The sequence below is a fragment of the Lampetra planeri genome, chromosome 33 (assembly GCF_965212315.1).
Source record: "Lampetra planeri chromosome 33, kcLamPlan1.2.h2, whole genome shotgun sequence".
Lineage (NCBI taxonomy): Eukaryota > Metazoa > Chordata > Hyperoartia > Petromyzontiformes > Petromyzontidae > Lampetra > Lampetra planeri.
Genome location: NC_136139.1, coordinates 11,763,661 through 11,789,516, shown reverse-complemented (window position 1 = coordinate 11,789,516; position 25,856 = coordinate 11,763,661). Strand labels below are relative to the sequence as shown.

At 56.7% G+C, this 25,856-nt stretch overlaps 1 protein-coding gene across 2 annotated transcripts; it reads right to left on the bottom strand.

The window, feature by feature from the left end:
• Positions 1-4,176: 4,176 nt before the first annotated feature.
• SCYL1 (SCY1 like pseudokinase 1) lies at positions 4,177-25,767 on the bottom strand. 2 transcript variants are annotated; one of them, XM_078610317.1, is made up of 18 exons: positions 25,538-25,767; positions 23,437-23,577; positions 23,125-23,250; positions 21,471-21,715; positions 20,987-21,077; positions 19,821-19,976; positions 18,956-19,114; positions 17,992-18,099; positions 14,972-15,085; positions 14,373-14,528; positions 13,246-13,434; positions 11,509-11,584; positions 10,910-11,155; positions 10,615-10,778; positions 10,392-10,466; positions 6,374-6,649; positions 5,129-5,189; positions 4,177-4,816 (listed from the first exon to the last, which is right to left on the bottom strand). In XM_078610317.1, exons 1-18 carry the CDS (start codon positions 25,649-25,651, stop codon positions 4,680-4,682), a joined length of 2,634 nt encoding a protein of 877 aa, XP_078466443.1. In that variant the 5' UTR covers positions 25,652-25,767; the 3' UTR covers positions 4,177-4,679. The 2 variants fall into 2 exon arrangements, with proteins under 2 accessions (XP_078466443.1, XP_078466444.1); XM_078610318.1 differs by having other exon boundaries at positions 21,531-21,715.
• Between the last annotated feature and the right edge of the window lie 89 nt (positions 25,768-25,856).

Sequence of the window (25,856 nt, the reverse complement as noted above, 5' to 3'; positions counted from 1 at the left end):
TCACGGGATAGACCCAGGTGCCATGGGTCGACTGAAATGACTGGCCGATGCACCACCTGTGCCCCCTACTGGGCCAACTTGCTGTGTTTAGCCACCGGCGCTCCCCTCATAGTTGTGAGCGGCGCTCCTCCGCCCTCCGTTGTTACTGGAGGGCGACTGCCTCCAATCGCCCAATAGCGTCCTTCACGAGCCTCCTCCACAATGGCTGAGTTTGACACCTCGTTCGAGTCATTGGCAAGTCCACTCAGCTCCATATCCCCTCGTACCACATAATTCGATCTCTTTTCTAGCCCATGCCGCGACCATTTAGACCCCTCTATCCGGTCGAACGAAAGCCTGGTTAAATCCATGATGGATCGTAGGCAGGCCAGCCTAAATGTTTCTGACCGGCGAAGATGTTCCATTAGGGGGGTCCACGTTTCGCAAGCATAAAGGGAGTGCATTATCATGGCCGAGAAGACCCGAAGCTTCGTGTCGAGCGACAGACCAGGTAGCTTCCATAGTGTTATGCAGCCGATGAAAAGAAAATGCCGCTCGACTGATTCGGAGTGAGACCTCTGCTGTCAAACTGGAGCCAGTCATGAGCACACTGCCAAGGTATGGAAAACTCTCCACTCTCTCCACAAATGCCCCATCACCAATTGGGAGTTGTGGGGGTGGAGTGCCCGATGGTACAAAATACCCAGGCAGGTGCTTCGTGGCACGCTCCAGGTTCAGTAGCAGCACCTCCAATTCCTCCTGTGAGTGAGCAGCAATTACCAGATCGTCAGCATACATAACATGGTTGACCAATAGGGAGCCATCCCTTTACCGCACCCTGACATCAATTAGTCACCCATTGTATCTGTACCGATATAAATTCCTCCGGTACAGCCATCGAAGGCTTTACGTCTTTACAAAATACGAAAAAATGTGGGAGCCAGAGGACAACCCTGTTGCACCCCAAGGTGAACAGGGAATGGCTCAGACTCCCACCCATGTAGTTTTACCTGGGCTTGCCTACCATCATGTAGGTCCTTAATGATTGTGAGCTGAGACTCAGAGACTATAATAGCACAAAGAACAACACAGAGCCCAGGCATATTGGTGTAATAGGCCTTGACCAAGTCTATAATAGAGATATAGATGCTGTGGGAATTCCCTACACCTCTGGTTTAGCAGACGGACAGAAAATATGGTATCTGGGGCTCCACAAGCCTTTCCACAGCGTGCCTGTCACGGCGATATTGAATAATCCTTACCAAGACCTTTCCCAGCACACCGAGGAAGGATATGCACATGTAGTTGTTACAGTCTGTGCAATCTCCCTTCTTAAACAGGGGGACCACCAGGGGATCCTTCCAATCCTACAGAACCCATCCAGTGGTCCAGACTGTTATAATGTCATATAGGGCAGTCTACACCAGTGACGTGCGGTGAGGTCAATGGCTGGGGAGGCACTGGCTCGTGTCAGAGCCAGATTCATAGAGGGGGGCGTGGCCTCACTGGGGGGGGGGCGTGGCCTCACTGAGGAGGGCGTGTTAGGCACGTCCCCCTCAGTGAGGCAGATGTGATAGCTGCCTCCCCTGGTGCTTTTTCATTTCAGTTTCATGACGAGACCAGCGGGACTAAATATCTTTATACACATACGTGAAATAAGTTACCTGGAGTATGGAAGGCGAGGACATGAAATGAAGGGGTCTACAAACATTGCATTGGTGACATACTGAGATAGTAACAGGCACGCGCTTATTGCCCGCGCTCCATCCAATTTCTGAGGGGTTGCACAATCAGGGGGAGGCCGAGCTCGTCGCTGCCTCACCTCTCGTCTTTTCCTGTATTTACAGCAGAGCTCCGCAAATTTGGCGGTTTTGACTAAAAACATGTTTGGAATCGTACAGAAATGACATTTATAACAGATCAGTGGAAAAATCAGATTTTTTTTTTCGTAACAGCTAATTTCATTGGAGTATGGCAGGTGAGGCTCTGCCTCCCCTGACCGCACGTCCTGGTCTACACACAAACACCACCTTCCCTCAGCAGTTCACTTGGGAAATCATCTCTGCCCAGCGATTTTCCTGGTCTCAAGACTTTGGATTGCCTTCCCTAACTTCCAACAGACGGTACTTCATCCAGCCACTCACAGGGGGTGACAACTACTTCCAATAATTGAGGCACCACATCCTCAGCAGGGTCACCCCCAATTTGCTCCATGACGTTTTCTGGGCCGAAGGATTTCCCCTCCCCCCAAGACTTCACAAACATGCTCAGCAAACCTGCAAACCTGTTTCTGTGGATTGGAGCTTGGATCACCTTTCTTAACCCGAAGGAGCGTGATGTGTGGCGGTGCAAGTTACTTTTTTGATGGAAAGAGAGATTTGTGATCATGGGCGACTGTGTCAGATTCCATCTCCTCAGCAACCCTCGACCACCATTCATCCTTGCAGCGCTGCATGGGTCTCCAAATCTCTGAGCGAAGGCTGCGGTAAGCCTTCTCATTTTCCATGGGATATTATAGACGGTGGGAGTGGACCTTTTGATTTTTCTCAACCAGCCGGAACACCACCGTCAGCCAGGGTCTCTGGGGAGTTCTGGACCGTGTACCCAAAGCAGGCACTGCAGCTGCACGAGCCACAGTCCTAAACCTCGCCCATTTCCCCTCGGCATCCAGACTGTTATAATTATGTCATATAGAGAGCAGTCTGCACACAAATTCCACCCTCAGCCGTTCGCTTGGGAGATCATCTCTGCCCGGTGCTTTTCTTGGGTCTCAGACTCTGGAACACCTTTCCATACTTCAACACATGGGAGTTCAGCCGGTCACTCAGAGCGGGCAACGACTTTTTCACCAACAACACTCGCACCACCAACACGACCAACAAAAATTAAACTACCAACAAAAAATCCCCCGTATAGCTTTTAAGAGCTAGTTGAGGCAAGTGCTGTTTGCAAACGCCAATGAAGGCCAGCACAGTGTGTGAGGGGGTGGGTGGCCAATACCATGCCCGCTGCTGATATTAACACACACCACCACTCGCTCAAACACTGGTGTTTACTTGTCCAGACCCAATCTTTCGCTCACACTTGAACCGAGTGCCATTGGCTGAGGTCGTTTTCCATGACCCCGACCTCCCACTCAGCCGATGCCAGTAGCACCGCTCTTCCTCAATAAGCAGTGGTCGCCGTTTTCTAAGAGTATCGGCAAAATTAGGTCTACCATCAAAGCAGAACCTACAGCTCGCCTAGCTTGCCTACTGGGTCAACTTCACCTGACCGTGCTGAAGGTACCTGGGACAAAAATCCCCCGTTTAGCCTCAACAGACTGCACACGAAGGGGTGGGTGGCCATGACCATAGCTGGTTGCCTTTGTCTCCCCAGTGCAGATGTTTACACACCGCACCATGTACTTATTTTAATGCCGAGTCAATTTAGGAGAGGCCCAGACCCGGTTCAAATGTTCGCCACTTTGATTGCTCGTGAGCAGAAATTGAAACCGGGTCAGACATTTGTAGCCTAGCATGCTAACCACTGCGCCACCACTCCCAACTAATCATCAACACCACTCACGCCACCAACACCACTGCAAACACCACCACCACACGAAAAACAACAGCCACCATTCGCCACTAAGTGGTGGTAAAATTACCAACTTTGAGACTACGTGATAGGTCACAGTACACACCCAGGTGCCATAGGTTGACTGACTGAGATGTCTGGCAAATGCACCAGCTGTGCCCCCGACTGTGCCAACTTGCTGAATTTTAGCTGCCTGGCACTCTGCTTGTTGTTGTGAGCATCGCTCCTCTGCCCTACGTTGTTGTTGGAGGGCAACTTCCTCCAATTGCTCAGTAGCATCTTTCAAGAGCCTCTTCCATAGAGGCCGATCTTGATACCGCTTGTACCAGTGTTCGGCAAGTCCACTCAGCTCCAAATCTTCTTGTACCACATAACTCCATCTCTTCTCTAGCCCGTGCCACGCCCATTTAGCCCCCTCTATCCGGCCGAACACAAACTGTTTAGGCATGCGATGGCTGGGCATGCAGGCTACATGACCCAGCCATGCCCGTCTATCACTACCAACACCACTCGCACCGCAAACACCACTACCAACATTACCAACACCAGCGCTACCAACACGGCTGATACCGGCACCCCACTAGAAGAATCCACACACAATATGACGACGCCAGGCGGCTGCACGCTTTAACGGCGAGCCACCGCGGGCCGTCTCGCTGTATTGCACATCGCCGAGGACACATGCCGTACAGCACTCGTGGTTCTGCTTTGTTTTCTTTTTAAAATGCCGTCGTGCTAATTTACAGAGATATCGCAATATACAAGAGATTACAGGCACGGACAACAAAAGGCAAACAAAATTGGCCGCGTGGCCGTGACGGCCACTACACATCCTCCGAGCTCTTCTCATCGCCCACTTTGGAATTTAAGTAAAACATAAAATACCTCACAACCACCACACGCGTCGCACATTTAGCATCCCCAGGTCCGTGCTCCCTTAGAGCTCCTGACACGCACTGTCACTGGAGTGCCAAGTCCACCGGCGCTCCGGGGTTCTGGCATTCCGGGGTTCTGGCATTCCAGGGTTCCGGGATTCCGGGAAGTGGTTTCTCGGTGTCCCCAAGGTGCCGGTGTTGCGCGCGAGGCTTCCTCGGCCAGCAGGGGCCGTCTCCAGGTTGAGCGCGCTAGTCGAGCTTGCGGACCCCGAGGCGCAGCGGCCCCTTGGCGGCCCGGCGCTCGGCCCGCTTGGCCTCCAGCTCCTGCTGCCTCTGCTGCCGCCGCTCCTCCCGCTTCTTGCGCGCTTCCTCGGCTGGATTCGCGGCTGCGTGCGGGAATCGAACACGGTCGTCACGACAGCAACCTCCCCTCCCCGATGCAAACCGGAACCATGCCGACCTGGCTCCGGATCGCGCACTGTCACCACCCCAGAGTGGAGCACAGAGGGCCGGGAGGACTAGCGAAGATAAGCTGCGCTCAAACAATTCCCGTCGAGTGCGCGTGAGCGGTGCGGTGTGGTGTGCTCTGCGAGTGTGTCATGTTTGGGTGGGGTGGTGTGCTCTGGTAAAAGTGTTGTGTTTGCACAATGCAGTACGGTGTGGTCGTTGAGCAGTGCACACCGAGGCGTGCGTGTTACCTGCACTCGGCTCCAGGGATTCCCAATTTCCTTCCAGATCCCAGCCGCCCCCTCCTGCGTCCTGCACACATCACGCATCTGCTCTCAATGCCCCATCGCTGCCGTGCGTGTCACGACCACGTGTGCCGCCATCTTGTATGCCAAACCTTGCTATGCCATATCCACTTGCACCATATCTACATGTGCTATACCCTTGTAATGTACCAAAGTGCTTTAAGAATAATAATAATAATGATGATGGCCCTTCACCCTGGAAAGACTCACTGAGTCTCAGGACTCTTTTTCACGAGAGTCCTACATTATGATGATTGGCCAATTCAATTCAGTGTCACGTGCGGTGTTTTGAGGCCTGGCTTCAAGTTGGGAGGTAACGTGTAAAGCTCCACACAGGTCCATTGCTGCATCATGGGACCTTATATTCTTAGGTTTTTTCGGTAAAGTCACGTAGGTAAAACATCAAAATTAATGAAAATAAAATAAAAACAAAAATCACGACGTTTCGGAGGCAACACAAGTCATCAGGTGGGACCGTCACAGCCAGATTAGCTGCATCAAGTGAGGCAATGATTCAAGATGTAATCCCTTAAAAGCGAGTTGAGGGGGGAGGAGAGGGAGGGGGGAGCTCATCAGAATATGGTAGCCAATGAATGGAACGTATCGGGAGGGAGGGGGGGCGAGGCCAAAAGGGTGGGCGACGGCGTGGAAGCGATTGTGCGCAAGCAGCTAATCTGGCTGTGACGGTCCCACCTGATGACGGAGACTTGTGTTGCCTCCGAAACGTCGTGATTTTAGTTTTTATTTTATTTTATTTTCATTAATTTTGATGTTTTACCTATGTGACTTTACCGAAAAAAACCTAAGAATATGATTCCTTGCAGTCACGAAAGCTTCAAATCTAGAATCATGGGACCTCCTTTGGCAGTACCAAAATATGAGAATAGGTTTTCCCATTTTTGCTGGCAACAAAACAGGTGAAACCTTTCACAAGGAATCATGTCTGCATTAACCACAATACTTGTGGTCAGAATGCAAACAAAAAACATACTCTGATAATATATGCATTGTCTTTGAGACTGATTGGTCCACACCAGATACAGCTTTCTTTGGAGCCTCGTCTCAAACGGTGTTAAACCAGAGGATGCCAAAAGAGGTCTTCTCCAACCTGAAGAAGGTCAGGCGCATGCAACAGTGATGTGGTCATAGGCTGTAGGTGCGTGGTGCGCTGTGCCCGCGCGCGCCCCGTACCTGCGTGCGCGGGGCGGTGCCCTCCCAGTCATAGGCACTCGCTGGCTTCACGTCGTCGGCGGCGTCTTTGGCGGCGGCCCCTTTCCCCGTGGCGCGGCTCGACGCGGTCTCCTCCCCCCAGTCGTTGGCCCACTCCTCCAGGTCGCGTCCCTGCTGAGCTTGAGCCGCTACTGCCGTCCGCTTCTCCGCAGCCCCCGCGGGGCGACCCCAAGACGCCTCCTCCCCCCAGGCATCGTCCCACCTGGAGGAGGCGGCGGGCGGCCGGCTCGGGGCCATCTGACGGACGCACACGACGTCCGGCGCTTCACAATCCACGCAGATATTTAACATTTTTGTTTAAACGCAGTTTCCGATTGGCAATTGATTATTTTGGAAGTCAGATTATGCAAGTGAAATGCGTGTCGTACCGCCTCCACCACCTGACACAGACAATTAATAAAGTCGTCATGTGAACAAACGTGCCGATTTATCACTGCTTCAGAAGCCCCCAAATATGAAATGGTGCAATGACCCCTTTTAGTGCCGATTCAATTAGTGCGTGGGTGAGCGTGCAATAGTTTGTGTGTGTTGTTGTAACCTGCAGTGTGGCGAGTGGGTGAGTAGGCGAGTAAGTGAGTGGGTGAGTGTGCGATAGTTTGAGTGACTGTGTTGTTGTTCCATCATCCAGTGTGTTGAGTTGGTGAGTAGGCGAGTGAGTGTGTAGGTGAGTTACTGAGTGGGTGAGTGTGCGATAGACTGAATGAGTGTGTTGTTGTTATAACCTGCAATATGTTGAGTGGGTAAGTAGGTGAGTGAGTGGGTGAGTGTGCGATAGTTTGAGTGTGTTATTGTAACCTGCAGTTTGGCGAGTTGGTGAGTGGGTGAGCGAGTGGGTGGGTGAGTGTGCGATAGTTTGAGTGTGTTCTTGTAACCTGCAGTTTGGTGAGTCGGTGAGTGGGTGAGTGTGCGATAGTTTGAGTGTTGTTTGTTTATTAAGTTGTTGAGCCAGCTGGCCGGGAATTGGAAAAACTAATCCCACTACTTTCCACCTCGGAAACTGGAGAGCACAGACTAAGTGTTGCTGGCGTAACATTAAACCGAACAATAACATATTGAAGAATCACAGTTAAGAGACAAACAACATAAATATGCCATTAAAATAATTTAAGTAAAAACATTTAAAACTAAAAATATCATCAATGGTCCTCATACTGCCCAGGACACTGTTTCAGTGCCCAATGAGGCTGCTATTAGTATTTAAATAAAAAACTCCACGAGCAACAACTGGAAAATGTTTGCAATTTAAACCTGCAGTGTGGTGAGTGGGTGAGTAGGTGAGTGAGTGTACTGTAGTAACCTGCAGTGTGGTGAGTGGGTGAGTAGGTGAGTGAGTGGGTAAGTGGCTGATAGTTTGAGTGAGTGTACTGTAGTAACCTGCAGTGTGGTGAGTGGGTGAGTAGGTGAGTGAGTGTGCTGTAGTAACCTGCAGTGTGGTGAGTGGGTGAGTAGGTGAGTGAGTGGGTAAGTGGCTGATAGTTTGAGTGAGTGTTCTGTAGTAACCTGCAGTGTGGTGGGTGGGTGAGTAGGTGAGTGAGTGGGTAAGTGGCTGATAGTTTGAGTGAGTGTGCTGTAGTAACCTGCAGTGTGGTGAGTGGGTGAGTAGGTGAGTGAGTGGGTAAGTGGCTGATAGTTTGAGTGAGTGTGCTGTAGTAACCTGCAGTGTAGTGAGTGGGTGAGTAGGTGAGTGAGTGTACTGTTGTAACCTGCAGTGTGGTGGGTGGGTGAGTAGGTGAGTGAGTGTACTGTTGTAACCTGCAGTGTAGTGAGTGGGTGAGTAGGTGAGTGAGTGTGCTGTAGTAACCTGCAGTGTGGTGGGTGGGTGAGTAGGTGAGTGAGTGGGTAAGTGGCTGATAGTTTGAGTGAGTGTGCTGTTGTAACCTGCAGTGTAGTGAGTGGGTGAGTAGGTGAGTGAGTGGGTAAGTGGCTGATAGTTTGAGTGAGTGTGCTGTTGTAACCTGCAGTGTGGTGGGTGGGTGAGTAGGTGAGTGAGTGGGTAAGTGGCTGATAGTTTGAGTGAGTGTGCTGTTGTAACCTGCAGTGTGGTGGGTGGGTGAGTAGGTGAGTGAGTGGGTAAGTGGCTGATAGTTTGAGTGAGTGTACTGTAGTAACCTGCAGTGTGGTGGGTGGGTGAGTAGGTGAGTGAGTGGGTAAGTGGCTGATAGTTTGAGTGAGTGTGCTGTTGTAACCTGCAGTGTGGTGGGTGGGTGAGTAGGTAAGTGAGTGGGTAAGTGGCTGATAGTTTGAGTGAGTGTGCTGTTGTAACCTGCAGTGTGGTGGGTGGGTGAGCAGGTGAGTTGAGTTCGTGATAGGGTGAGCGGGTGATAGATTTACTATTGATTTTACTATTTTTATTTTGCCAGGTAAGGCTCACTGAGCGATGCAGCTCTTTTTCAGAAGCGACCCTGGCCACAAATGCTCGCTCAATGAAGTTGCTTATCGTGAGGAATGTGTATAGCAACAAAATACTCTAAACGCGTGATGTTGATTGTAAATGCGAAGGAAAAAAACCGAAGGACCCGGAAAACAATCCACGCGACCACGATGAGACAGAGAGAGAGAGACACGCAGACTCCAAATACATAGGCATCAGGATCGGGGTCGCACTCACAACCTCCTGTATATATGCTGTGAGTAGATGAGTGTTTGGGTGAGTGAGCGAGTGACTGAGTGAATAAGTGAATGGGTGAGTAGGTGAGTGGTTGGGTGAGTGAGCGGGTGACTGAGTGAATAGGTGAGTGGGTGAGTGGTTGGGTGATTGAGCGAGTGACTGAGTGAATAGGTGAGTGGGTGAGGAGGTGAGTGGTTGGGTGAGTGAGCGAGTGACTGGAGTGAATAGGTGAATAGGTGAGTGGTTGGGTGAGTGGGTGAGTAGGTGAGTGGTTGGGTGAGTGGGTGAGTAGTTGAGTGGTCGGGTGAGTGAGCGAGTGACTGAGTGAATATGTGAGTGGGTGAGTAGGTGAGTGGTTGGGTGAGTGAGCGAGTGACTGAGTGAATAGGTGAGTGGGTGAGTGGTTGGGTGAGTGAGCGAGTGACTGAGTGAATAGGTGAGTGGGTGAGTAGGTGAGTGGTTGGGTGAGTGAGCGAGTGACTGAGTGAATAGGTGAGTGGGTGAGTAGGTGAGTGGTTGGGTGAGTGACTGAGTGAGTGAATAGGTGAGTGGGTGAGTAGGTGAGTGGTTCGGTGAGTGAGCGGGTGACTGGAGTGACGAGGTGAGTGCTCGATCATCAATCACCCTGATACTATAAAGAGTAAAGAGTGAGGGGGTAAGTGGGAGCTCCACCCCAGGTTGCACATGAATCCAACAGCATGAGTCAGCTGTGCCCTCAGACAATGCGAGCCTCAGGGCTGGGAATCAGAATTCTGATTCTGAGGTTGCACTTCAAGACAATTGCGTGTACGAGCTGCGACTTCGGACAATGCGAGCCTCAGAGCTGGGAATATAAGAGGCAGACTGGGGACTCCGCTACAGAGCAAGTGCGTGGAAGGGAGAAACCCTACAAAAGTTCTAGAAGCTTCGATAGCATTTCACATTCATATCCAGTAAACATGAAGCTGCCACGGTGCAATGGTTCGCAGCACACCACTAGACTTGGTATCCAGAGGTCGCTGGTTTGATCTCAGGGCATGGCAGTTAAAGGGATGGTACAAGTTTCTTAAATCCCTCCACCTCTGTCTACCCAGCTGTGCGTATGCATACCACCACAGATAGTCTTTCAGCAGATTTCGTGTGGTGGGGTGAAGTGTAGCTACTGCCACCTCTTCTGAGATGTCTGGCCAGCATGGAAGAGTAGGCCAAATACACTACCCTTCGGAAGGGCTCTAGAGCTCCCTCTGCTGGAGGCATTCTGCCAGTAGTGGCGTGAGGGAAATTGGAGTGCTGCTCCTTTAGCTTTTAACTTTGCCCGTCAATACATTCACAGGATGTGGTTCACACGGAGCATGAGCGAGCGAGCGAGCGAGTGGGACGTCCTCACAGCACCTTCATGGGGTTCGGAGTCTTGTCCGTCTGCCTGTCCTTCTCTGCGGCTGCGCGGCTCGCCGACTGCGATTGCTCCTGTGCACGTAGGCGACACACGGGGGGGGTGGGGGGCGGGGGAACCCACACACCTCCGTCAGGTTCAAGCTCTCGTCGGGTTCAGCGCCGAGTCGGCGACGTCCACAACAAGTGACTGGCGCTGGTGGTTGAGGTGGGGAGCAGGCACCTCCAGGCTGCCCCAGTCCCCGTCGTCATCCCACCCTCCCTCCTCCTCCTGCTGCTCCTCCTCCTCTTCCACCTCGTGCTCCTCTTCCTCCTCCTCTGCCCGGGAAGCCTCTGCTGCGCGAGGCACCGCTCCGCCTCCTCGTGTCCTCTCCACTTTGTCCCGCGCTGCACAGCGGTCACGACCAACGCGAGTGAGCGACGCGGCCTCGCGCTAAACGGTGAGCGCACGGCCGCAACCGACGCCGGAGCAGAGCGAGTGACGGTGCGGGGGGGGGGGCGCGAGAAGGACGCGTTACCGTCTGCACCGGCCACGCCGGCGGCGCCGGGGGCTGCCGCGGCGACTGGCGGCTGTGTCGGCGTGGCCGCCGGCTGTCCGTGCTCGGAGGAGGGCGGCTGCTCTGCGGGACCGGTGGGGCCCGAGCGGATGAGCTTGGAGGTGAGCGAGGTCACACCCGTCACGGCCCAACCCGCCCACCCTCCACCCGCCAGGCTCCCATCGGGACCCCTGGCCCCCCCACCCACTCCTGCGTGTACATCCTTCTCTGGGGGGAGGGGGGTGGTGGGGGCAAGGGGGTAGCATCGGGGTCAAGTGTCAGAGGTCGCCACTTACAGCGATCAGCTCCCAATCATCGCAAAGCTCTCCTCCCATTGTCTCTGCCCCAGACGTTGTTGTCAGCGTGGTATGTTCACTGCTGGACAAGGTCTCCCCCCCGCCGCTCTCTCCAATTCCTCCCTCTCCTTCGTTGCTCCTGTCCAGTCATGGCCTCCGAACCCCTCAAACACCACGACGTCATCCTGGGGGGGGACTCACGGGACCCCTCACCTGGTGAGAGCCATAGCCCACAGGTAGGCGAGGGTGAGCGTGGGGTCAGGGGGCGCGGAGGGGATGACCTACCCAGCTCAGCCTGCTTGCTCGAGTCTTCCGATAACGTCTCCAGCTTCCCCAAGAAGCACTTCACTGCCTTGAAGACCTGTCCAAAGACAAAGATCCCCCCCCGCATAGCCTTACGAAACATTTGGGGCAAGTGCTGTTAGCGAGCACCTATGAGAGGCCAGCATGGCACACGATGGGGTGGGTTGTGGCCAGGACCATGTTGAGCTGCCTTTGTCTCCCCAGTGGCGATGTTTACACACCGCACCAGGTACTCATTTGAGATAATCGTCATTGGTGCTGGCCATGTTGGCCATGAGAGGGAATTGCACTCGGGGCGCCGGGTTCATAGCGCACATGCATATACGAATGGACAGCCGAAATTCACTCTCACCCACACACACACAGCCTTTCACTCACACTTAGATGTTCAAACACAGGAATTGCTCACTCATTCAATCATCCAACTGTTCACTCACCCACACACCGAGACGTTCAATCGCTCACCCAAATGATGACTCACTCAGCCAGACTTTCACTCACACACCCATCTGATCACTCACACACCCATCTGATCACTCACACACCCATCTGATCACTCACTCACACACCCAGCTCATAACTCACACACCCATCTGTTCACTCACACACCCATCTGATCACTCACACACCCATCTGATACTCACACATCCAGCTGATCACTCACTCACACACCCAGCTCTTAACTCACACACCCATCTGATCACTCTCACACACCCAGTTGATGACTCACTCACTCCATTACCCAACTGATGATTCACTCACACACCCAGCTCATAACTCACACACCCATCTGTTCACTCACACACCCATCTGATCACTCACACACCCATCTGATCACTCACACACCCATCTGATCACTCACTCACTCACACACCCAGCTCATAACTCACACACTCATCTGTTCACTCCCACACCCATCTGATCACTCACATACCCATCTGATCACTCACACACCCATCTGATCACTCACACATCCAGCTGATCACTCACTCACACACCCAGCTCTTAACTCACACACCCATCTGATCACTCTCACACACCCAGTTGATCACTCACTCACTCACTCCATTACCCAACTGATGATTCACTCACACACCCAGCTAATAACTCACACACCCATCTGATCACTCACACACCCATCTGATCACTCACACACCCATCTGATCACTCACTCACACACCCAGCTCATAACTCACACACCCATCTGTTCACACACACCCATCTGATCACTCACACACCCATCTGACCACTCACACACCCATCTGATCACTCACTCACACACCCAGCTCATAACTCACACACCCATCTGTTCACTCACACACCCATCTGATCACTCACACACCCGTCTGATCACTCACACACCCATCTGATCACTCACACACCCATCTGATCACTCACTCACACACCCAGCTCATAATTCACACACCCATCTGATCACTCTCACACTCCCAGTTGATCACTCACTCACTCCATTACCCAACTGATGATTCACTCACACACCCAGCTAATAACTCACACACCAAGTTGATCACTCACTTACACAGCCAACTGATGATTCACTAACACACCCAGCGAATCACTTCCTCATCCAGCTGATCACTCCCTCACACACACACCCAGCTGATTGCTCACTGACTTACCCAGCTGATCACTCACTCACCCACACACTCCGCTGCCCACCCTTCCGTGTGCGAGCATCTGTGCGGCCCGTGGCCTCACCTGGTCGCGCACGTTGCGGTCGGGGTCGATGGAGAGGGCGCACAGCGTGGGCAGGATGCGCGCGGCGCACTCGCTCAGGGGGTAGAAGTTGTGCGTCGCCGCAAAGCCCAGAACGCCGGCGGCGCGCGACGGCGGGAACGGGTCCTTGGTGGCGCGGGAGAACGCCGAGGTCAGCACGCGCTGGCGCGTCTGGGCACACGCACAAACACAGAGATCCCACGTGTAGCCGTTAACAGACGGTTGGAGCACGTGCATTAGGGGGTTAGTGGCCAGCACCACGCCCGGCCGTCTTTCCAATGCCGATGTCTACACACCACACCACCATGTATTCATTTGAGGCCGAGTCAGGATTGTTTCAAATATTTACCACGGTTATTGGTCATGACCAGGAATTGAACTCGGAATGCCGGGTTCGTAGCGTGCTGCGTCAACCACGACAAAAACAACACACAGAACGCACACGTCTGTTTAATTTACAAGCTGTTCAGCCAAAGCCAATGAGCGACCCATTTTAAAGGGAACTGAAAGAGACTGGGGAGTGGTGTAATGCTTCGTACATTGGACCTGCAATCCAGTTTCAGTGGGTTCACCACAATTTGTCACTTTGCAGGTGAGGTGCGGTGGGGTAAAGTGTGGAAGATTATCCCAAAAATACCCTCTCTTTCTCTCGAGGGACTCTCAACATCTCCCTCTATTGGAGCAGTGGGACGAGCGAGCAATCGCAAGTCTGCACCTTTACCTGAACCGAGGAGACCGTGAAAGACGCAGCAGTGCAGCTTACGAGCAGCAGCAGCAGCAGCGAGCACCGCCGGTTCGGCACCAATGCACGAGCGAGCGAACGAACGAGCGTCGTACTCCCCGAGTCACGAACGCCTCCGAACGGCACGGCAAGCGGCCTGCAAAGCTGCCTTGAGCGCCCCCCCCCACCCCCCCACCCCGAGAGGCTCGCGCTTCCGCTCCAAACGCGAGGAACCCCGGGGGAAGTGATCCACGCCTTTGATTTTACACCTCGGCGTGGCGGCTAGAATGGAGGATGTGCTGGGGGGTGGGGGGGGACTATGCCCGGGACGGGGTGGGGGAGGAATTCCCGTCAGCGTGTCTCGGGAGGGGAGGGGCCCCTCGCTCACGGTGGGGGAGAGGCACGGCGCGATCTTGCCCAGGCACACGGTGGTGTTGCAGCGGATGGGGCCCTGCTCGTCCTTGGCCTGGAGCCGAGCGAAGTGCTTCATGAGCTCCACGTTCAGGTTGTTCTCGTTCAGCTTGGGCGCAAGAAGCAGCATCGACTGCACGCGTACAGACACGCGCGTACAGGCACGCGAGCACACGCACGGGCTCAGTCTTCAGGCTCATCGATATAGACGATCATCACTTAAACACGCACCAGCACGACCACATACACACACGCGCACACACGTAAACACGCTCGTCTACGTCAACATTCGTGATCCTTGCCATCACGCAAACACACACGAGCACACATCCTCTTACACAGACACACGCTCGCATGCATGCACACACACGCCACACAAACACGAGCACACAGAAACGCACGGACAGCACGCACGCAGACACGAAAATCGAGATTCCTGCTGTGTGAGCATTTTGTGCTGGTAGCGCCACAGCGGTGTAGTCGGGGGGTGGCGAGGGGGGAGCGAGGGGGGGCAAGGGGGGGGGGCGAGGGGTGGCGAGGGGGGGCGAGGTGGGGTGCGCAGGACTGGGGGCTCACCTTGACCGTCTGCTCGCGGATGGCCGGGTTAGAGTCGAGGAAGCCGTGGGCGACGTGGGGGAAGATCTGCGAGTTGACGGTGGTGTCCGTCAGGTACGGAATGAACATCTCCATCTGCGCGCACGGGCACCCAGGGGGCGTCACGGGCTCCTCAACGGCACTCGCATTCACGCACCTCCCGCATCAGTGGCACCGGGAGGAGGGACACACCATGAGGCAGACACTGGGAGAGGGGCATCTGAGAGGCAGTCGCAAAGCCACGAGAGTCATCAAGATCGTCATTGTCATCAGTCATGCTCGACCCACTGATGGATTAAAGTTTCCCTCAAGCCGTCACCATTTCTCACGACGGCCCTGCGACGTTAACAGTTCGTCTGTCGCCAGCTCGCGAGCCGATTTCGTCGCTCCACTTCCGCGGCGGACGAGCTTTTGGAGCCATATAGAAGTAGTTCCGCTTCGTGTGGTGTGCAAAGGCTGGGCTAATGGGCGGCCGTGCAGCGTACGAGATGCAGCTGTTGGGCTGAGACTACATCGTCTCAGCTGCTGCCTCGGGTCAGCTGCTCGTGGCAGGGGAAGAAGGGGGAGGGGCGCAGGAAGGAGGGGGCAGGAAGGAGGGGGCAGGAAGGAGGTGTCGCTCCTGGACTCCTGGCAGCTGCGTGCCTCACGGCCGCCACTCGTGTTTGGGTGTCAGCCTCCCGCACCCCCCCCCACCCCTCAACTGAACTTCAAACGAGCTCCTCCGCAGATTAACAAGCGCCACGCATCCCACACGGCCACGCGCCAAGCTCACCACCACCCCCACCTCGGCACGCGCGCACACAGAGACAAAGATTCCCCTATAGTCTTCACAGCCTGCTGGGGCAAGTGCTCTTGGAGAGCGCCTGTGAAGGCCGACCTGGCCTGCAAAAGAGTGGTGTGGCCAGCACCACACCAGGCTCCCCAGTGCTGATATTCAATGCACACGGCCACCCACGCGGCCGAGTATTTGTGTGCCAGTCCGGGCATCCGGCGCCCACACAGAGAAATTGGACGTCCAGATGAACAGCATCCGCCGGACAACAACGGGAGAACTGAAATGCACCGACACCGAGTGGCTCCCTGTTCGGGCCAACGTGCCACGATATCAAACCGCCTGGAGAACGCATCGGCCTTCTGTTACACTAACACCTGCTCGACCCTCCACGAACTCGTCCAAGACCCCGGGAACCAGTCTGGGATCGCCGCGCGAGATGAAGCAGCGTCAACCGAAGACCGCTGGCGAACGCCGAGGGCCCCCACCACCGCCCCGCCCGGCTCTGTTCTGCCAAGAACAACTGCGGTGGCCCCATCATCAACCGCTTGAGAGTGGCGACCGCTCGCTGCTGCGCACGCATCTTCCACAACCAGGACATGACCGGTGCCCCCCCTCAGTACAGGCGGACTGCAGCGCGGTGAATGATGGCATCATTCTACTCGGCTCGCTCGCCACCCGTGGACCGGACAGCGGTCGTCGCGCTACTCCCGCAGATCGCGTGACATGGCTGGCAAACTTAAACCTGCACGCTTAGACTAAACTAATTGACGTACACTTGCCACACGCTAGAAGGAGAACGCACACCGCGCCACGCACTCATTTGAGGCCGAGTCGACCGAGGTGATGCCCAGAACCAGTTTAGATAATCGTCACTGGCGTTGTCCGCGAGCGGGAATCGAACTCGGGGCGGCGAGTTCATAGCACAGCGCGCTAACCGCTGCGCCACCGCTCCCCACGCGCAGACGCGCACGCAGACACACACGCGCGTGTGCGACGCACCGGCACACGGAAGTCGGGGGAAGGGAGGCGCACCATTAAAAGTGCTGCAAATCACGGGCAGGGCAGTTGTTGTGACGTGCAGTAAATGTTTAGAGCGGACCGCATCAATGTAAACAGACCTCCGGCCCGTTTACCCAATGCAGGGGGGATAGCATAAACAGATTTTGTGGCGACCTGGACCACACGGCAGCGGGGGGGGGGGAGTGGGGGATGACACGGCGCCGTGAACAGCTGTGTGTGTGCGGCTATGCGAGTGTGTGTGTGTGGGCACACTGTATGATTTTTGCGTGTGTGTGCGAGCTCGTGTGCCTCTTATCTGCTGTAAATACGCATGCATGTAACGTCTGCAGCAGTTACATCTGGAGGGAGTGTATTCTAAATGAACTGGTGGTGTGTATCAACGAATCATTCACGTGCTTATCAGTGTGTGTGACTTGGTTCGGATAACAGTGTATAAATGTGGTATTCACTCTACAATGACTGTACAAATGCAAACTGTAGAGGTTGTAGATTCAACGTGTGTGTGTGTATATACATACCCGGTGTCTTCACGTGTTTGCTGCGTGTGCCTGAATCGGCACCCAGAGTCCCAGCATAAATGAGATGTTCCACCTCTAGTGATTTTCTCGGTGAAATATTTAATTACAAAAATAAATGAATGCATCCAATGAGCACCGATGCATCAGGCCCTCTACGCAAGTCAATAACGGTTGTTGTTTTTGCTCCGGTGAGCTCGCCCACTTCCTACCCTGCAATGTCCCGTGACTTGGTCTTGGGCCGCGGTCGTCCTTGTAACGATGCTGCTCGGCTCAATGGGCCTTAGCAGCTGAGATAACAAGAGTGCGAGCGCGGGTGACCAACACGACGGCGAGGACAGATGCTGGCGTGATGGGACCACAAACGGTGGGGGGAGGGGCACGGAATCTACAGGCGGCACGCGGAAACGGCTCTCCGAAGGGCGATCGGCAGACGCGTCGGGCCGCCTTGTGCGCCGGAGGCGCGAGGCGAACTCGAGGACCCGCGGCTCTGGCCACGCGTGTGCGGTTGTGCCCACGCGTGGCGCCGTCCGGCGTGGCTGTGCGTGTGTGTGCGTGTGTGCGTGTGTGCATGTAGTGTGCGTGCGTGTGAGTGCGTGTGTGAGTGCGTGCGTGCGTGTGCGTGCACGTGTGTGTGTGCAGCTGTGCGTGCGTGTGTGTGTACGTGTGTGCATGCGTGCGTGCCCCAGCACCTGCTGCAGCAGCTTGATGCGAGTGGCGCGGTCCGTGGAGGAGAACATCTTGACGAGCACCGGGATGATCTTCTGCTGGTACTCCTCGGTGCTCAACAGCTTCCCGATCTGTGCGTGGGTAAATCGCACAAAGACAAAGGTCCCCCGTGCAGCCTGCATATGCTGTTGGGGCAAATGCTGTCAGTGAGCACCTACAAAGGCTGGTACGGCGCAATTAGGGGGTGATCTGGCCAACACCACGCACGGCCGCCTTCAGCTCCCCAGTGCCGATGTTTTAAGGCTGAGTCAACCTAGCAGAGGCCCAGGACCGGTTACAATTTTCATCACCAATATAGGCCATAAGCGGGAATCGAATTCAGGTCACTGGGTTTGTAGTACAGTGAGATACCCAATTCACCAATACACCACTGCTCCCCACTCACACACACACGCACGCGCGCGCGCGTGCGTGCGTGCGTGTGTGCGTAAACACATTGAGGCACTATTTAAATACACATTGTGTTGTATAACAAAGATCCCCCGTATAGCCTTAACAGACTGTAGGAGCAAGTGTTGTTAGCGAGCACCTATGAAGGCCGGCAGGGCACACAAGGGGGTGGGTGGCCAGCACCACGCCCAGCCACCTTTGTCTCCCTAGTGGCGATGTTTACACACCGCACCAGGTACTCATTTGAGGCTGCGCTGACCTAGGGGAAGCCCAGGACCAGTTAAGATAATCGTCACTGGTGTCGACCTCGGGTCGCTGGGTTCATCGCGCAGCGTGCTAACCGCGACACCACCGCTCGGCATATTGTGCACACACACAAAAACACAGACATGCCTCATGGAGCCGTCCGACTGTTGTCAGCGAGCACCTATTAAGTGCCGCTATCGAGCACCTACGAAAAGCGGCGATGGCGACGCGCGAGGGGGCGGCGGTGCACCCGGCCGCACCGTCCCCGCAGGCGCTGGCGCCACCCCGCACCTTGAAGAGCGGCGTGAGCACCACGGCGCCGGCGCCGCCAAACTCGAACGCGGTGAGCAGCTGCGGCAGGATGCGGCGCCGGCAGTACTCGTCCGGGAAACCGTCCAGGTGATCGCTCAGTGTTCCAAAGAATTCCTGCTTCTCCGCCGCGTCCTTGATCTGCACGCGGGGACAGAACGGCGGACACGGCGGATCCCACCGTCACGACGTTGTGCGTAGGTTCGCCCGCGACCCAATCGGCCTGGAGCGGGTAAAGGTGAAGCCCTGCAACTTCCTGCGCGTGCCAACCAGTTTGATCGTTGGCGAGATTGAACTGGATTCGATTGTCAATTCCACGACTCGTAGAATCGATCCAAAAATGAATCTACTGTGCTTTACCCGACTCGTCTCAAGCAGCCACCTTATCTTCCGGTGGTAAGTGTACATTTTTTTAATGTAAGTTTATTTACATTTAAAAAATATTTCTTCTGGTTACATTGTTTTAAATCTAAGAATATGTTATCATTGAAGGCTGTTCAGCGAGTCACTTCACACCCATCATCGTTTTCTCTCTTCACCCTCCAAAGCTACGTTTTCTATTGCTTAGCGACTAACACTGTAACATGCATTTTTTCACAAATTTCATGTTCATATTTAATTAAATTATGCTATCCAACTAAAACGCAATCATTCAAGAACACGAAAAATCCAACAACAATATAACAAATTAACACGAAAAATATCAGTCACGCCTTAATTCCCATTGACTCAATGGTTATCATAACGCGATTTTTCCATAATGCGGTGTTTCTTCAGGAACGCAAATAGCACGTGATAGGAGAGCCGTCCTTCACCGGCCCTCATGCGGTCGGGCGTGCGGCCGCACCTGGATCTCCTCGAGGAAGAGGCTCGTATCCACAAAGCCGTTGTGCATGAAGCCCCCGGGCGCCCGGCAGCTGAGCAGGAAGCGCGCGGGGTTGGGGCGCAGGCGCGGGTTGGCACCCACCAGTTCGCAGTAGTGCGGCACGAGGGACTGCGGGATCTGGGAAGGCCGCAAACGCGCGATCGCACGAACACAGGCGTGACGATAATATGCTTGATCGCGGCGCGGTCGCACAAGCGATGATTGTACGCGTGATCACGTGATCTCACAATAGATCGCACACGCGATCAAACGTTCACACGATCACGAGCGTGGAATCACACGCAAGTAAGAAGACACACTCTCGTATTCACACACACACGTTCACGCACAATGACACAAACGTTAAATAATACATTCACACACATGATAAAGATTCCCAATATAACCTTAACAGACTGCTGGGGCAAGTGGTGTTAGCGAGCACCTATTAAGGCCAGCACGGCACACGAGGGGAGACTGTGGCCAGAACCTCACCTGGATGCCCTTTGTCTCCCTAGTGGCAATGTTTAAACACAGCGCTTGGTATTGTTTTAAGGCTGATCTACCTAGGGGAGGCCCAGGACCAGCTGAGATTCGCTGCCAATGTTATTGGTTGTGAGCAAGCATCGGGTCGCCAGATTCAAAGCGCACTGTCATAACAACTGCCACACCACTCCCAACAAACATCGTCCCGTACAGCCGTAACAGACTGTTGCTGTTAGCGAGCACCTCTGAAGGCTGGCATGGCACACGAGAAGGTGGGTGGAGAACACGCCCAGCCGTCTTTGTCTCCCTCGGGAGAATGTTTACACACCGCACCAGGTACTCATGAGGCTGAGTCGACCTAGGGGAGGCCCAGGACCGGTCCAGATAATCGTCACTGGTGTTGGTCATGAGTGGGAATCGAACTACGGTCGCCAGATGAGTAGCGCAGTGCGCTAACCGCTACACTACCACTCCAAACAAACGCACAGGCACACATGCACACACACACACCGCAAGCAGCTGTTCACTCCCCCTCGGCACTTCATCCAATTACTCAATCACGTGACCTTGCAAATAACTAAATTGCTACAGCGTGCATCGCGCGCGTGCTTATATACAACGGAGCGCGATGGCCCCCGGCCCCACCACCTCCACTCGCTCACCTTCCCCAGTGCCTTTAAAGATGATGGTCTGGGCAGCGGGCCATTGAACACCTCCCAGACCAGGCAGCCCAGACCCCACATGTCTCCTGACCTGGAGGCACACACAAATACAAAGATTCCCTGTATAGCCTTAACAAACTGTTGGGGCAAGTGCTGTTAGCGAGCACCTATGAAGGCAGGAATGGCACACGAGGGGGTGAGTGGCCAGCACCACGCCCGGTCGTCTTTGTCTCCCAAGTAGCGATGTTTACACACCGCACCAGGTACTCATTTGAGGCTGAGTAGACCTAGAGGCCCAGGACCGGTTCAGATAATCGTCACTGGTGTTGGCCGTGAGCGGAAATCGAACCCGGGTCGCTGGGTTCATAGCGCAGCGTGCTTACCGCTACACAACCGCTCCTCATATTGCGTATGCACACAAAATCAAAGTCCCTGTGCGTACGGCCCCGATGCTCGCCCCCCCTCCCCCATTCTGTCCACGCACCACTTCTCGGCGGCGGCCTGGCGAGCGCGCGGATTCTCGGCCCGCTCGGGGGGGTCATACTTCTCCAGCGCCGGCAGGGCCTTGGCAGGGGGAGTTGACCCTCCACCGCCGTTCGCGTCGCCCGCCGCGCACACGTAGTCCAGGCCGCCCAGCTTCCACTCGCCCGCGGGGTCCACAAAGACGGCCGCCACGCCCACGTTGTTGTGCACGAGGTTGCAGTCATTGACGAGGAAGCTCAGGGCTTTCTGCGCGGAGGGGAGGGCGGCACGGGCAGCCCGCTAGGATCATGGAGCGCGGCTATTGGCCGGGTCAAGTGCGTGCTCTGTTCCGTGTGGTGTGTGTTCTCTCTATTCTTAGGTTTTTTCGGTAAAGTCACGTAGGTAAAACATCAAAATTAATGTGTGCTGTGTGTGTGCTGTGTGTGTGCTGTGTGTGTGCTGCCTGCTGTGTGTGTGCTGTGTGTGTGCTGCCTGCTGTGTGTGTGCTGTGTGTGTTCTCTCTGCTGTGTGTGTGCTGTGTGTGTGCTGTGTGTGTTCTCTCTGCTGTGTGTGTGCTGTCTGCTGTGTGTGTGCTGTGTGTGTGCTGCCTGCTGTGTGTGTGCTGTGTGTATGTGCTGTGTGTGTACTGTGTGTGTGATGTGTGTGTGCTGCCTGCTGTGTGCTGTGTGTGCTGTGTGTATGTGCTGTGTGTGTGCTGCCTGCTGTGTGTGTGCTGTGTGTGTGCTGTGTGTGTACTGCCTGCTGTGTGTGTGCTGTGTGTGTGCTGTGTGTGTGCCGTGTGTGTGTGCTGTGTGTGTGCTGTGTGTGTGCTGTGTGTGTACTGCCTGCTGTGTGTGTGCTGTGTGTGTGCTGTGTGTGTGCTGTGTGTGTGTGCTGCCTGCTGTGTGTGTGCTGTGTGTGTGCTGTGTGTGCGCTGTGTGTGCGCTGTGTGTGTGCTGTGTGTGTGTGTTGCCTGCTGTGTGTGTGCTGTGTGTGTGCTGTGTGTGCGCTGTGTGTGCGCTGTGTGTGCGCTGTGTGTGCGCTGTGTGTGCGCTGTGTGTGCGCTGTGTGTGCGCTGTGTGTGTGCTGTGCGTGCGCTGTGCGTGTGCTGTGCGTGTGCTGTGCGTGTGCTGTGCGTGCGCTGTGCGTGCGCTGTGCGTGCGCTGTGTGTGCGCTGTGTGTGCGCTGTGTGTGCGCTGTGTGTGCGCTGTGTGTGCGCTGTGTGTGCGCTGTGTGTGCGCTGTGTGTGTGCTGTGTGTGTGTGTTGCCTGCTGTGTGTGTGCTGTGTGTGTGCTGTGTGTGCGCTGTGTGTGCGCTGTGTGTGCGCTGTGTGTGCGCTGTGTGTGCGCTGTGTGTGCGCTGTGTGTGCGCTGTGTGTGCGCTGTGTGTGCGCTGTGCGTGTGCTGTGCGTGTGCTGTGCGTGTGCTGTGCGTGCGCTGTGCGTGCGCTGTGTGTGCGCTGTGTGTGCGCTGTGTGTGCGCTGTGTGTGCGCTGTGTGTGCGCTGTGTGTGCGCTGTGTGTGCGCTGTGTGTGCGCTGTGTGTGCGCTGTGTGTGCGCTGTGTGTGCGCTGTGTGTGCGCTGTGTGTGCGCTGTGTGTGTGCTGTGTGTGCGCTGTGTGTGCGCTGTGTGTGTGCTGTGTGTGTGCTGTGTGTGTGCTGTGCTCTGGGTGCCGCACCACGATCTGGTGCAGGCCCCAGGAAACGGCGTTGGCGTTGAGGTCACCGCTGGTGCCGCGCTCGCTGCTCAGATGAACCTCCAGGGGCACCACGGGCTCCGTGACCAGGTAGAGGCACTTGTCAGTCTGCACCCGGCATCACCGCACACACAGACACATACACACCATATACACACACCGTACATACAGACACAGACCACACGGTTCGCCACCACGAGTTATTGATGATGCCACTGGGGGTGGGGACCTCACAGGGCCAGGGATCTCATGGGGTGTTTTGCGTGGGGGGACCGAGCGAAGCGCGGGGCGCACCTCGAGTGCGTCGATGAAGCTCAGAATGTTCGGGTGCCTCATGGTCTTGAGCCGCTTGAGCGAGGCCCTCGCCACGGCGGCCTGCGCCTCGGCGCCAGCGCGGATGTCGAAGACGAAGATGGACACGGGGTCACTGCCGGCCTGCGTGGTCCGAGCAGCACGCACAGCACGCATGACACGAGACACACAGCATGGCAAGCACGGCACGCATGACACACACAGAACGCACAGCACACACAGCACACACAGAACGGGACACACAGCACCCACGGCACGCACGGCACACACAGCACGCGTGGCATGCACGGCACACACGCACGGGACACACGGCACGGCAAAGACAGGGGATCACACACAGCAGGTGTACAACTCGATCAGGCAGATGAACACGGCCAGGCAAAGCTCAGGTTGGGTTCTCATCGAGTCCAGATCACAGGTCCCCATGAGAGCCCTTGGAATGACAACGCCCTCGAATAATGCTCAGTCGCCAGCTCCCTGTGTCACCATCTCCCCCCCGTGCCCCCCCACATCTACCCCCCCCCGTGCCCCCCACCCCCCCCCCGTGCCCCCCACCCCCCCCCCCCCGTGCCCCCCACATCTTCTCCCCGCATCTCCCCCCCCCCGTGCCCCCCACATCTCCCCCCCCCGTGCCCCCCACATCTCCCCCCCCCGTGCCCCCCACATCTCCCCCCCCCGTGCCCCCCACATCTCCCCCCCCCGTGCCCCCCACATCTCCCCCCCCCGTGCCCCCCACCCCCCCCGTGCCCCCCACCTCCCCCGTGCCCCCCACCCCCGTGCCCCCTACATCTCCCCCGCGTGCCCCCCACATCTCCCATCCGTGCCCCCCCACATCTCCCACCCGTGCCCCCCCACATCTCCCTCCCGTGCCCCCCACATCTCCCCCCCGTGCCCCCCACATCTCCCCCCGCGTGCCCCCCACATCTCCCCCCCGTGCCCCCCCACATCTCCCTCCCGTGCCCCCCACATCTCCCCCCGTGCCCCCCACATCTCCTCCCAGTGCCCCCCCACATCTCCCCCCCGTGCCCCCCACATCTCCCCCCCGTGCCCCCCACATCTCCCTCCCGTGCCCCCCACATCTCCCTCCCGTGCCCCCCACATCTCCCCCCCGTGCCCCCCACATCTCCCCCCCGTGCCCCCCACATCTCCCCCCCGCGTGCCCCCCACATCTCCCCCCGTGCCTCCCCACATCTCCCTCCCGTGCCCCCCACATCTCCCCCCGTGCCCCCCACATCTCCCCCCCGTGCCCCCCACATCTCCCCCCCGTGCCCCCCACATCTCCTCCCCGTGCCCCCCTCCTGGTGCCACCCCCCCCGTACCCCCCACCCCCCCGTACCCCCCACCCCCCCCCGTGCCCCCCACATCTCCCCCCAGTGCCCCCCACATCTCCCTCCCGTGCCCCCACATCTCCCTCCCGTGCCCCCCACATCTCCCCCCCGTGCCCCCCACATCTCCCTCCCGTGCCCCCCACATCTCCCCCCCGTGCCCCCCACATCTCCCCCCCGTGCCCCCCACATCTCCCCCCCGCGTGCCCCCCACATCTCCCCCCGTGCCTCCCCACATCTCCCTCCCGTGCCCCCCACATCTCCCCCCCGTGCCCCCCACATCTCCTCCCCGTGCCCCCCCTCCTGGTGCCACCCCCCCCGTACCCCCACCCCCCCGTACCCCCCACCCCCCCCGTGCCCCCCACATCTCCCCCCCGTGCCCCCCACATCTCCCTCCCGTGCCCCCACATCTCCCTCCCGTGCCCCCCACATCTCCCCCCCGTGCCCCCCACATCTCCTCCCCGTGCCCCCCCTCCTGGTGCCACCCCCCCCCGTACCCCCCACCCCCCCGTACCCCCCACCCCCCCCGTGCCCCCCACATCTCCCCCCCGTGCCCCCCACATCTCCCCCCCGTGCCCCCCACATCTCCCTCCCGTGCCCCCCACATCTCCCCCCCGTGCCCGCCACATCTCCCTCCCGTGCCCCCACATCTCCCTCCCGTGCCCCCCACATCTCCCCCCCGCGTGCCCCCCACATCTCCCCACAGTGCCCCCCCTCCTGGTGCCACCCCCACATCCGCGCCACGTCACCGCGCTCACCTTACGCTTGCCCTGGTGCAGGCCCCACATGCACCGGCCCTGCAGCGCCTCCACGCGATCCCCGACCTCGAAGGGGAAGTCCTTGGCGGGGTCCCGCGAGAAGAACGACCACATGGCTGGCGGGGGGGGCCGCGGGGGGCCCCGGGGCACGCGGAGCGAGCGGAATGGGGGGCCGGGGGAGACGCGGGACGCGCCGCTTCACGACACATCCGCGAGCGCCGTAAAGTAGATCCACCCAGCAGCAGCGCTGCCGTAAAGGAGATCCACTCAGCAGCAGCGGCGCTGCCGTAAAGTAGATCAACTCAGCAGCGGCGCTGCC

Excerpts from the sequence above, each read along its gene's own strand:
- SCYL1 (XM_078610317.1), bottom strand. The coding sequence starts at position 25,651 with ATGTGGTCGTTCTTCTCGCGGGACCCCGCCAAGGACTTCCCCTTCGAG. Across the intron at positions 11,585-13,245 it reads ACCGCAACGTGCGCGACCAG|GTCTTCAAGGCAGTGAAGTG; the intron begins GTGAGGCCACGG and ends GTCTTTGGACAG. Across the intron at positions 11,156-11,508 it reads GAGCAAGCAGGCTGAGCTGG|AGAAGGATGTACACGCAGGA; the intron begins GTAGGTCATCCC and ends CCCTCCCCCCAG.